General features: G+C 43.0%; 2 protein-coding genes across 5 annotated transcripts in view; one reads left to right on the top strand and one right to left on the bottom strand.

Annotated features, from left to right (window-relative positions):
* Positions 1 to 12,982, top strand: part of actc1a (actin alpha cardiac muscle 1a) — a 52,252-nt gene that overhangs the window by 2,032 nt on the left and 37,238 nt on the right. The window lies entirely within an intron of this gene.
* The window catches only part of LOC133640442 (adenylate kinase 7-like), a 114,319-nt gene that overhangs the window by 89,165 nt on the left and 12,172 nt on the right, over positions 1 to 12,982 (bottom strand). For all 3 annotated transcript variants that reach the window (XM_062033856.1, XM_062033855.1, XM_062033857.1), the window contains exons 10-15: positions 11,624 to 11,773; positions 11,376 to 11,504; positions 10,740 to 10,836; positions 10,408 to 10,536; positions 10,276 to 10,335; positions 9,992 to 10,189 (exon numbers count right to left, since the gene is read on the bottom strand). In XM_062033856.1, coding sequence (XP_061889840.1) covers positions 9,992 to 10,189; positions 10,276 to 10,335; positions 10,408 to 10,536; positions 10,740 to 10,836; positions 11,376 to 11,504; positions 11,624 to 11,773 — 763 coding nt within the window. The remainder of the gene's footprint in view (positions 1 to 9,991; positions 10,190 to 10,275; positions 10,336 to 10,407; positions 10,537 to 10,739; positions 10,837 to 11,375; positions 11,505 to 11,623; positions 11,774 to 12,982) is intronic.

Raw genomic sequence — 12,982 nt, 5'->3', positions numbered from 1 at the left:
CGAACGAAGTTGGAAGTTGTTGCGTCTCCGTCTGTAATATTCAAACTGCATGATTTGCATACGCAATTCGTTTTTTGTTGACCAAGTCGTAGTTTTTATACCCGAACGAAACCAACTTTGGCATAATTGTTTCTCTCTGCCGCATTGTTTGACAACTCTTGTTCGGTGGTTGTCCTGCAATTTGATTGGATGAATGTTGTGTGATGAAAACAACGTATAACTAATTTGATTGGCTGTTGTACTGACAGCACACCAGCTGACAGGCAGCACACACGCTGATAGACAGACAGACACGTACAAAATGAAAGATACGGAGCGCTCCCAAATAACTTTTTAAGCTTTGGGTTTTGGGGAAAGTAGCAAGTCATGTCAAGTCAAAAGGCTCAAGTCCAAGTGAAGTCACAAGTCATTGATGTTAAAGTCTAAGTCGAGTTGCAAGTCTCTTTACATTTTGTCAAGTCGAGTCTAAAGTCATCAAATTCATGACTCGAGTCTGACTCGAGTCCAAGTCATGTGACTCGAGTCCACACCTCTGGTGTCTGCTACCTTCATCTTGGCCTTCCATCAGCCACAGCCCGGACCTATCTTAGCCCCAGCTTGGCCTTCCATCAGCCACAGCCTGGATCTATCCTAGCCTCAGACTGGCTAAGACAGGGCCTCTGCTAGCCTGAGCTTGGCCATCCAACTGCTGCAGCCTGGACATCTGAATTTTGAATATTGGCAGAGGTAGTAAAACAATTTATCAATGATTTTTACACAAGCTCTCTATTTAATATTAATGCTTTTTCATGGACTTGTTTTCTGCAATTGTATTGGGGTACCTGACCAGGTGGTCCAACAACCTTTAACTCTACCGAACACAATGACAATCACCTGGTCCTTCGAAACTACATAATTTACACAAAGGTTATTGATATCGTCATGTAAGTCAGTGCTAAATCATTCTAACCAGCTTCATTCATGTTATATTTATATTTTAAATAAATGTTTTACTCCTTCTGATATTCACTCATTTTGACATTGGGAAGCCAAGTAATGTTTTTAACCGGGTTACCTTGCAATATGAAACGGAAAATCTTTATATTGCTCTTACTTCTGCTATTGGGCAATGAGCAACCAAATCTAGGTCCAGCTTTATACAACATCAGTACTCCTGATGAATTTAAAGCTAGGTTAGGTCTCGGTTTAATTCATTCAAATATTAGAAGTCTACTGCCAAAATTAGACTTAGTCAAAATCTGGATTCAAACAACCAATGCAGACATCCTATATTATCAGAAACCTGGTTAAGTAAAGCAGTCTCTGACAAGGACATTGCTATAAAGGGATATAATGTCTTCCGATGCGATCGTCCTCCATAAGGTGGAGGAGTGGCTATGTATTTAAAAAAACAAATTTTATGTTACCTTATCACTGTCAATCACTAAACAATTTCAACTCCTTGCCCTGCGGCTTGAATTTTCGCATGGCCAATCCCTCGCAATTGTAGGGTGTTATAGACTTCCCAAAAGCAGAGCAATACGACCTGACCAAATTGAACCCTTTTTCTTCAAATTGGCTGCTGATTTTGTTGCTGAACCTCTCTCGCATATTTTTAACCTAAGTCTAATAAGTAAAAGCATTCAAAAAATGTGGAAATCGGCCTTTGTTCTTCCCCTGCTAAAAGGGGTTGAACCCACAAATATAAATAATTACAGTCCAAATTCGAAATTAAATCATCAGTAACCAGCTAAAGGTTTTTTTTTAGAATCAAACAATATTTTATCTCCGTTTTAAATATTGTTTTAGAAAACAGCATAGTACTATTACAGCTGCACTTAAGGTACTAAATGATTTAATCGAGGCTGTAGAAATATTGTGTCGCTGTATTCATTGATTTGTCAAAAGCATTTGACACAGTAGACCACAATCTGTTCATTCAAGCCCTTCATCACATTGGATTGTCTAAAAATGCTGCTGCTTGGTTCACAGACTCTTTTCAGCAGAACACAATGTGTACAGGTGGCTAGGACGACCGCTTCATTACTGGACATTACCAAGTGCAATGTACCATTTTTATGCAGACGACACCATTATGTATTGCTGTTCAACCTCCACTATTCGGCTTTTGGCGTTTTTACAAGCTGCTTTTGATGTCATCCAGGCTCGCTTGGTATCGGATTGATACCAAAATTCTCAGGATCGCCCACCCAGCCAGAAGAGTGGGAGGTGCTGCGAAGGTATTTCAGTACTTGTATACAAACCCCGTTTCTATATGAGTTGGGAAATTGTGTTAGATGTAAATATAAACGGAATACAATGATTTGCAAATCATTTTCAACCCATATTCAATTGAATGCACTACAAAGACAAGATATTTGATGTTCAAACTCATAAACTTTATTTTTTTTTGCAAATAATAATTAACTTAGAATTTCATGGCTGCAACACGTGCCAAAGTAGTTGGGAAAGGGCATGTTCACCACTGTGTTACATGGCCTTTCCTTTTAACAACACTCAGTAAATGTTTGGGAACTGAGGAGACACATTTTTTAAGCTTCTCAGGTGGAATTCTTTCCCATTCTTGCTTGATGTACAGCTTAAGTTGGTCAACAGTCTGGGGGTCTCTGTTGTGGTATTTTAGGCTTCATAATGCGCCACACATTTTCAATGGGAGACAGGTCTGGACCACAGGCAGGCCAGTCTAGTACCCGCACTCTTTTACTATGAAGCCACGTTGATGTAACACGTGGCTTGGCATTGTCTTGCTGAAATAAGCAGGGGCGTCCATGGTAACGTTGCTTGGATGGCAACATATGTTGCTCCAAAACCTGTATGTACCTTTCAGCATTAATGACGCCTTCACAGATGTGTAAGTTACCCATGTCTTGGGCACTAATACACCCCCATACCATCACAGATGCTGGTTTTTCAACTTTGCGCCTATAACAAACCGAATGGTTCGTTTCCTCTTTGGTCCGGAGGACACGACGTCCACAGTTTCCAAAAACAATTTGAAATGTGGACTCGTCAGACCACAGAACACTTTTCCACTTTGTATCAGTCCATCTTAGATGAGCAAGGCTTTTCATGCAGTCCCGCGCGCTGCTCTTGGACTATCAGATCACGTGATGGTGCACTTAATCCCTTCATACAGACAGAGACTGAAACTGTTATGAGGAACATTAAGTGTTTCACCGCCGAGTCTGTGGACAAGTTGCGTGCTTGTTGGGAAACGACAGACTGGGAGGCAATTGGAGCGGCCACGAACAATTTGGACGAGTATACGGACACTGTGACCTCATACATACAGTTCAATGAGGCGCGCATCATTCCAACGCGCACCAGGGTTTGTTATAACAACGACAAGCCCTGGTTCACACCCAAGCTCCGACAACTGCGCAAGAAGAAGGAGGCTGCGTGGAGAAGCGGGGACCGAAGTACATACAGAGAAGCGAAGTACCACTTCACCAGGGAAGTGGAGAAAGCTAAATCTGTGTACTCTAACCGTCTACAGGAACAGTTCCGCTCCAATGATTCTGTGGCAGTTTGGAGAGGTCTAAGGGCCCTTACGAACTATAAACCCAAAAACCCCCAGGCCCTGAATGACCGGACTCTCGCTCAGGGCCTCAACACACATTACTGTCGTCATGAACGGCCTTCAGCTCATCAAAGCCATGCTCCCCCCACCATCACCCTCCCCACCAATGCCAGCACATCATTAAAGGAGTTAAAAGATTCAAAGGACTCCAATGACATCACAGGACTCCAAAAACATCATAAGACTGTAAAGACCCTCTCCATCAAAGAAGAGGATGTACGCCGGAAGTTCTTGAAGCTGAATACGCGGAAGGCCCCCGGGCCGGATGGTGTCTCCCCCTCCACTCTCAGACACTGTGCGGACCAGCTGGCTCCTGTCTTCACTGACATTTTTAACACCTCTCTGGAGCTATGCCGCGTGCCGTCCTGCTTTAAGACCTCTACCATTGTCCCTGTCCCCAAGAAAGCACGGATCACAGGACTAAATGACTACAGGCCGGTCGCGCTGACGTCTGTGGTCATGAAGTCCTTTGAGCGCTTGGTCCTGCCCCACCTCAAGGACATCACCGCCCCCCTCCTGGACCCACTGCAGTTCGCCTACAGAGCAAACAGGTCTGTGGATGATGCAGTGAACCTGGCCCTCCACTTCATCCTGGAGCCTCTGGACTCCCCAGGAACCTACGCTGGGATCCTGTTTGTGGACTTCAGCTCTGCCTTCAACACCATCCTCCCTGGACTGCTACGAGACAAGCTCTACCAGCTCAGCGTGCCCGACTCCCTCTGCAGTTGGATCAATGACTTCCTGACAGACCGAAGACAGTACGTACGGCTGGGGAAGATTGTCTCGGACAGTCGAACCACAAACACTGGTACTCCTCAGGGCTGTGTACTCTCCCCCTGGCTCTTCTCCCTGTATACAAACTGCTGCACCTCCAGTCACCAATCCGTAAAACTGCTCAAGTTTGCGGATGACACTACCCTCATCGGGCTCATCTCGAATGGCGATGAGTCCGCCTACAGGAGAGAGGTGGACCGGCTGACGTCCTGGTGCAGCCTCAACAACCTGGAGCTGAACGCCCAGAAAACTGGAGATGATCATGGACTTCAGGAAAGTCACAGCCCCACCATTCCCCCTCACCCTGATTGACTCTCCCACCCCCGTCCCCATTGTGGACTCCTTCCGTTTCTTGGGCACCACCATCACCCAGGACCTCAAGTGGGAGCTGACCATCAGCTCCCTCATCAAGAAGGCCCAGCAGAGGATGTACTTCCTGCGGCAGCTGAGGAAACTTAAGGTGCCGACAGAGATGCTGGTGCAGTTTTACTCAGCCATCATAGAGTCCATCCTGACCTCCTCCATCACAGTGTGGTTCCCCGGCGCCACAGTCCAGGATAAGAATAGACTGCAGCTCATCGTACGTGCTGCTGAGAAGGTGATTGGCTGCAAGCTCCCATCCCTCCAGGACTTGTTCTCCTCCAGGACCAGGAGGCGTGTGGGTCGGATCACAGCTGACTCTTCTCACCCTGGACACACACTATTCTCCCCTCTCCCCTCAGGCAGGAGACCCACACCTCCCGCCACCTGAACAGTTTTTTCCCCTCGGCCATCAGGCAAATGAACAATAACTCCTAACAGCAGCTCCTTGAATTCCTTGAATCCCTTCTAAGTCTATCTGGTAGCTCAGTCACAGCTCTTTTTATACCAAATATGTGTTATATGTGTTTTATGTCGCACGTTTGCACCAAGAAAAATTCCTAGTTTGTGAACCCGTTCTCAAACAATGGCAATAAAACTATTCTGATTCTGATTCTGATTCTGATCCGGTACAATATCAGCTGGAATCATACATACTTTTATTTTGTAGTGCAGAATGTTACAAAAAGTTTGATCAAGTGATATTAGTCAAACAGAGAACAATGGTAGGAAAAAACACTAACCTATGTATTATTAACCACCTGGAATGGATTTATGCTGTCTTTAAATTGAAGTGGTAATGTTTTTTGGCAAACCTAGTGGCCATTAAGTTGAACTCATGACAACGTAGATTGAATGATGCGGACACATTTGTTTCCTGGATATTTTCTAATAGGCTTCTGCATTGGATACTTTGTATGTGTAAATAATATGCAACTATAACTATTTGATACTAATTATATTGACAAATGTGCCGTTTTAGACAGCAGTATTGTTTAATTAAGAACATTTTAAACATATGTCTAGCTTGTGTGCTTAGCTGTTTTGTAGTTGCTAGCTCCCAGTAGCCTTTAGCCTACCATGTTTACCTTTTTGTAAATGACTTGGCTAAAATACAAAAACCAACTTTGTGTGCTTATTTGAGGACATTTAGATGTCCAGTTTGCTCAAGTAAACACGCTGCTGGACTGTTTGTGTCGGAGATTTTAGATGCAAGCCGATACTTGTGTTTTTGCTGATATCGCACCAATATGTGGTACCAATATTAGATCAGAACCCTCCTATTGTCCTTGGGGTCAATGTGACCCCAAGGCATTTTGAGAGTCTCTAAAAAGATGGTTGTCATTAGTTTTTCTTCCTAATATTTCATGACTTTTCCTAATCCATCAGGGAGACACAGAAAAATATAAAATCAACTGCATGATTGTTTCTCATTTCTCTGTACACATTTTGACCACGCCATCGTTCCTCAGGGGTCATATAGACCCCAGGATTGGAAAGCACTATAAGTCTTTGTGTGTTAGAGTGAGACACATGATCCAATTGACTTTTTTGTGCTCCCAAGTGATCTGAACACAGAGAATTCAATTGTGAGTTGATCTGACCATCATACACTGAATTATTGTTGGTTTAATATCGTTTGGCAGCCATTTTGACAGTTTTCCATAGATATTTCGGCACATTGCACCCCCCCCCCCCACCAAATACCCCCCAGTGGGAAATTACTTATGTGTGCTCCTAAGTCCCCTGAACACAAAGAAACAAATAGTGAGTCAATCCAACCATCATAGACCGAGTTATTGCAGTTTGAATACTGTTAGGCTTGGTCTTGAATGTGACCAAAAGTGATTTTCGTAATTTCTGAACGTACAAATACATATAAACTCAGTTTTCCATATAAGTGTCACACAAGAAATGAAATGGAACAATCACTGTGAGTTTATCTGACTATTACATGCTGAACTAGTGTGGTTTGAGTAGCGTTTGGTGGCCATTTTAGCGTTTTTCTACCTCGAACATCCCAGTAGGAAACCATTTATTTGTGCTCCTAAGTCCCCTGAACACAGAAAAAAGCAGTGAGTAGATCTTTATTAGTAATTGATGCAGAAACCACTGAGATAAATGGTCTTGAAAATAAATTTATAATTTATACTCTGTCGGAATGGCGGGATGTCGGAACAGTTCAAACATTCCGTTCCCGCGCCGTGTGAGAACAGGAGGAGGGGAGGGGGGAGGAGCAAACATATAAAAGCACTCGCATAGCAGCCTTCTAAACCATTTCTCTGCTGCTGTCTCTGCTGCTGTTTGTGATATACTCTCTCTCTCTCTCTCTTGTTTCGAGTTTGCCTTCTAAACCATTTCTCTGCTGCTGTTTGTGATATACTCTCTCTCTCTCTCTTGTTTCGAGTTTGCCTTCTAAACCATTTCTCTGCTGCTGTTTGTGATATACTCTCTCTCTCTCTCTCTCTTGTTTTGAGTTTGATGATGCCAAACCACAAGACGTTCTCTGTCCAGGAGGTTTTGGATCAGGTTTTTAGTGAAGAGGTAGACATAGAGGAAAATGTGTCTGAAATCGAAGACAATGTTGTGGAAGACCCTGATTATGGGGCATCGTCCTCTGATGAGGATGAGACCCTTGATGCTGAAGTTCCTGTCAACACTGGAACACCAGCAGACATTTTCCTGTCCAAAAATGGAAAGTTGTCGTGGTCCCCTGCCCCACGTCAACGGCAGGGTAGACTTAGCGCTGGTAATGTCATCAAAATGGTTCCAGGCCCAACCCGATATGCGATTAGCCGTGTCCAAGACATAAAATCTGCATTTGAGCTCCTCATGACACCATCAATTGAGAACCATGTACTCTTGATGACCAATTTAGAGGGGAGTCGTGTGTTTGGGGACAGTTGGAAGCCGATCGATGCAATTGACTTGCAGGCATACATCGGGTTGCTCATTTTGGGGGGCGTGTACAAGTCCAAAGGCGAGGCAGCAGAAAGCCTGTGGAATAAAGAGACTGGAAGGGCCATCTTCCCAGCCACCATGTCTCTGAAGAAATTCCATATTATGTCTCGTGTCCTACGGTTCGATGACAGAGAGAAAAGACAGGGCCGGAGAGAACATGACAAGCTGGCAGCTATCCGGGATGTATGGGACAAGTGGGTTCAGCAACTGCCATTGCTTTACAACCCAGGCCCCCATGTGACTGTGGATGAATGTCTGGTGGCGTTTCGTGGCCGCTGTCCATTTAGACAGTACATCCCGAGTAAACCAGCCAAATACGGCATTAAAATATGGGCAGCATGTGATGCCCAGTCGAGCTATGCCTGGAATATGCAGGTCTACACCGGCAAAGCCCCTGGGGAAGCACCTGAAAAAAATCAGGGCATGAGGGTTGTCCTGGACATGGCTGAGGGACTGGAGGGGCACAATATAACGTGCGACAACTTCTTCACCTCCTATGCCCTTGGTGAAGAACTCGCAAAGCGGAAAGTCACCATGCTGGGGACAGTCCGCAAGAACAAGCCAGAGCTTCCCTCTGAGCTTGTTGCAATCAAGAACAGACAGGCTACATCCTCAGTGTTTGCCTTCACTGAGAACGCCACAGCTGTTTCGTATTGCCCCAAGAAAGGGAAGAACGTTGTGCTCATGAGTACGATGCACAAGGATGCCCAGCTCAGCACCAGGGAGGACAAGAAGCCACAAATGGTGTTGGACTACAATGCCACAAAGGGTGGTGTTGACAACCTGGATAAAGTCACAGGCACGTACAGCTGCCGACGCATGACTGCACGATGGCCCCTTGTTGTATTCTTCAACATCATCGATGTGAGTGCCTACAACGCTTTTGTGCTTTGGAGGGAGATCAGTGAAGGCTGGAACAGCGAAAAGCTGTACCGGAGGAGGCTGTTCCTGGAACAGCTGGGGTACGCGCTGGTGCAACCCCAAATTGCACGAAGAGTTGTCCTACCAAGAGCCTCAGCGGCTGCTGTGGTGATAGTGGAGGATGTTCAGAGGGAGGCACACACCTCCAATCCTCCAGTGGCCAGAGGGCAAAAACGAGGCAGGTGCCAGATCTGTTCCACTAGGAACGATAACAAGACAACTAATACATGTGGGGGATGTGGCAAATACATCTGCAAGGAGCACATCCGTTGTGGATCATGTGCCCAGTAGTGCTTTACCCTTTCTTGGAGAGTGGGGGATGAATATTGCCATTTTTCATTTGTTTTACATTTCTTGAGAGAGGTAGACTCTAGGCTACTTTTTGCAGTCTGTGAAAAAATAGGAGTGGCAGACTTTTACAGTATTTTAGTTTTTTTGAAATAAGACAATATTTTTGGTAAATAGCCTACTGTCTTGTTATTTTTTTCTTCAAATATGGACACTCCAAATGGCCGGCCAATGGTCAGATATTTGTTGTTGTTGAAAAAAAACAAAACAAAACAAAAAAAAATACAAAATATAAAGAGTAATAAAAAAACTTCCCCCATTGAGGATTGCCACCTTATCCTGGTCAGAGGGTTTGTGCTTGACCCTGTCTTGGAGAGTGAGACGAATATTGTTATTTTCAAATGGACACTCCAAATGGCCAACGGTCAGATATTTGTTGTTGTTGAAAAAAAAAAAAAAGAAAAAAAAAAAGAAAAAAAAAAAAAGTTATAAAAAACTTCCCCCTGGAGGATTGCCACCTTATCGTGGTCAGGGGGTTTGCGTGCTTCCATGACCCTAAGAGCTATAGCTGGTCTTAGGGTAGAAACCTGACTAAGTGCAATCTAAATGGCAAAAAACAACAACAACAACAACACCATACAATTAATACAATTCGGTCACATTCAATGATGGCCGCCTAACAGTATTCAAACTGCGATAACTCGGTCTAAGATGGTTGGATTGACTCACAATTTGTTTCTTTGTGTTCAGGGGACCTAGGAGCACAAATAAGTGGTTTACCACTGGGAGGTTATCTGGGGGGGGGGGCGTAGTGTGCCAAAAAATCAATAAAAAACGGTCAAATTTGACACCAAACGGTATTCAAACAACAATAATTCAGTGTATGATGGTCAGATCGACTCAGAGTTGACTTCTCTGTGTTCAGAAGACTTGGGAGCACAAAAAAGTCAATTGGATCATGTGTCTTACTCCCACACACAACAACTTATAGAGCTTTACATCTCTGGGGTCTATGTGACCCCTGAGGAACGATGGTGTAGGCAAAAATCGAGGTCAATAGGAGGGTTAATATACACACACATATCTAATTGTCACTCCAGTATTTACCTATGTATGTCGGGTATATTTCCAGCTCATCAAAGTAGTCGAGAGAAGTTTCCGCAGCCCGGATCAGTTGTCTGAATCTCGCCAGCCGAGGGATAAACTCGTCCTGGGTGAGCCCCCTTTTTTGGGCCACGCTCTCAGGAAGCGCTTGTACTTTTTTAGTCAGGAACTCATCGGTTGCTTCCAGGGCAAACACAAATTCTGGAAAACACCATAAGGTAGAAAGCAGCTGCTGTTTCATCATTTGAGGGCACCTGTGAGAGAGGCTGACGAGTGCAATAGGCAACCTGGTGTGATGCTGTTGTGTGGGGGGGTTTTGTTGGGCCCGTCGCTTTCTGTATCCTCACCTGCACAACAAACACGACACATGCACATTAGAACACTGACTATATTTATTATAGCGTGTCTACGTAACATACCACTAAACATCAGCTCTGCTTGCTCATAGGTCCTCGGGAAGCCATAGAAAACATAACCTTGGTTCCTACATGGCTTGGAATTCAGCTTCTCGGTCAACATGTCTAAAAGTAGATCATCCTCCAGTCGACCTAATCACACCCAACATAGTTGGTTTACATTAAGAGTCCAAAAACTTGTTTTTCTTAAAAAAAATTTAGCGTGCCATTTATGTAGTAATGCCCTATGTCTCGCATGTGGGTGTGAATATATTACACTTAAAAAGTGTAGGCTTTAATATACAGTAACTATACTTTCATTTTTAGAAGAAACATTAGAGATTGTTAAGTATAACCTGCATTCTTGTCCATGCTTGTTTTAATATTTTCCAATTGGCCCTGTGCCGTTTCCGCGTCACTGACATCAAGGTCACTTCTTTCCATTATTTCTGTCTGTGGAATAAAAACAGTGAGAATATCAAACTTCAGTTACTTTATTTTTAAAGCCAGAATAATATTTTTATTGGCCTTTAAAAGTGAAGTGTCATTTACTTTCAGGCCACGGGACTAAATATGAAGTGTAAATGTGCATTCTTTGACTGAGAAGAAGTTTGATTGGCTTCCACAGGTTACCTGTTGACCCATATCATATTATTACAATTTATTACAAGGATTAACGATGTGCTAAACATGAATAAACCTCATCTGTACATCATCAACATTGTTTTATTACTTTAATACATTTTGAACAGTAACAATAACGCAACATGTAAAGTGTCCTGGTTGCTCCACCAACAGAAAGAACACTAAACTAGGTGTTCTGTGGTCACCATGGCAATTACGAAAATATTAAACCTTACCACAAAAATGTGTGCAAAAAATAGATACTTTGAAGCTGTTATTTTAAGGTCACGTATCTTCTTATTGTTACTTTAAACACACTTATCAAATATTGTTTGCGTTAATATATAGAATTGTGGGCAGTCACTGACCAGCTCGTTCATCTTTTCTTCAATGAGCTTTCGAATGTTGATGTGATGTATCCGGTAATGCTCACATAGCTTTTCAGCGACTGTATTTTTACCCACAGCTGGAGGTCCGGTAAGGCAGATTCTGATTGGCTATGGACACGGATGGAAAACAAGCAATGTATTCCCCAATAAAAGTCCATTTATACGAATACAGGCTTGTCCAGTGTATCCTCTTCAAGCAACACACTGACTTTGTTGGGAGGACTTACAAGTAATTTCCTGGTGTGTCTGTATTCGTTCACAAGGAGCTCTATATTTTCAACCATGCCACTTTCTGCTATCCAGGGGAAGCCAAACGAGTCTTTGACAACAAAAGCATCCAAGCGAAGGTTAAGGCTGAGATACTCGAGTTCTTCTGGCTGAAATTAGAACAGGAAAGATGACAAAAAATACAAGTTTTAGTGGTAGTGTAACAGCGTTAGATCATGTATACTTGTTCATTATGTTTGGACTCAGTAAAAATATAATCAAAGCGAAGATACAAAAGAAGTTCAAAGTCCCCTTGAATAGAGGTAATGTCGTGCGAAATTTTTGCAAAAAAAGGTGTCCTTTCTCTTCATTCTCCTTCCTTCCCAACATTGGGTACACCCCCAGAATCGAAGAAGATTCGACACTAGAGCTATTCTTTACAAATATGTTAATGCTCAATAGGACCAGGAATATATTTTGTGATTAAAAATGACTAAGATCCTGCGTAAGTCACAAACTACATCCATGTATTTTAAAGTTCTGGGCACTCCATGCGGTCCGGATTCTATCCGCTTTTATTTGTTACACTCCTTCAACGATTAATTTAAGCAAGAAAATATATATCCGATTTTTTTTCCAAATCAAATTATTTGAATTAGTGTCTTTAATTGTTGCATCTCTAGGAACACCTAGTCTGTCTAATCAGGATATCTTACATTTCTTTGCACGAAAAGGAAACTCCATAATTGAACACACTACACTGTTTTTCCCTTCAATTTGTTAGAGGATTTTTTTTTTGTTTACAAACCCCGTTTCCATATGAGTTGAGAAATTGTGTTGGATGTAAATATAAACGGAATACAATGATTTGCAAATCCTTTTCAACCCATATTCAAATGAATGCACTACAAAGACAATATATTTGATGTTCAAACTCAAAAACTTAATTTTTTTTGCAAATAATAATTAACTTAGAATTTTATGGCTGCAATACGTGCCAAAGTAGTTGGAAAAGGGCATGTTCACCACTGTGTTACATGGCCTTTCCTTTTAACAACACTCAGTAAACATTTGGGAACTGAGGAGACACATTTTTTAAGCTTCTCAGGTGGAATTCTTTCCCATTCTTGCTTGATGTACAGCTTAAGTTGTTCAACAGTCCGGGGGTCTCCGTTGTGGTATTTTAGGCTTCATAATGCGCCACACATTTTCAATGGGAGACAGGTCTGGACTGCAGGCGGGCCAGGAAAGTACCCGTCACTCTTTTTTTACGAAGCCACGCTGTTGTAACACGTGGCTTGGCATTGTCTTGCTGAAATAAGCAGGGGCGTCCACGATAACGTTGCTTGGATGGCAACATATGTTGCTCCAAAACCTGT

This window comes from Entelurus aequoreus, linkage group LG23 (assembly GCF_033978785.1).
Source record: "Entelurus aequoreus isolate RoL-2023_Sb linkage group LG23, RoL_Eaeq_v1.1, whole genome shotgun sequence".
In the NCBI taxonomy this organism is placed as follows: Eukaryota; Metazoa; Chordata; class Actinopteri; order Syngnathiformes; family Syngnathidae; genus Entelurus; species Entelurus aequoreus.
This window is presented reverse-complemented; position numbering and strand designations above follow the sequence as displayed.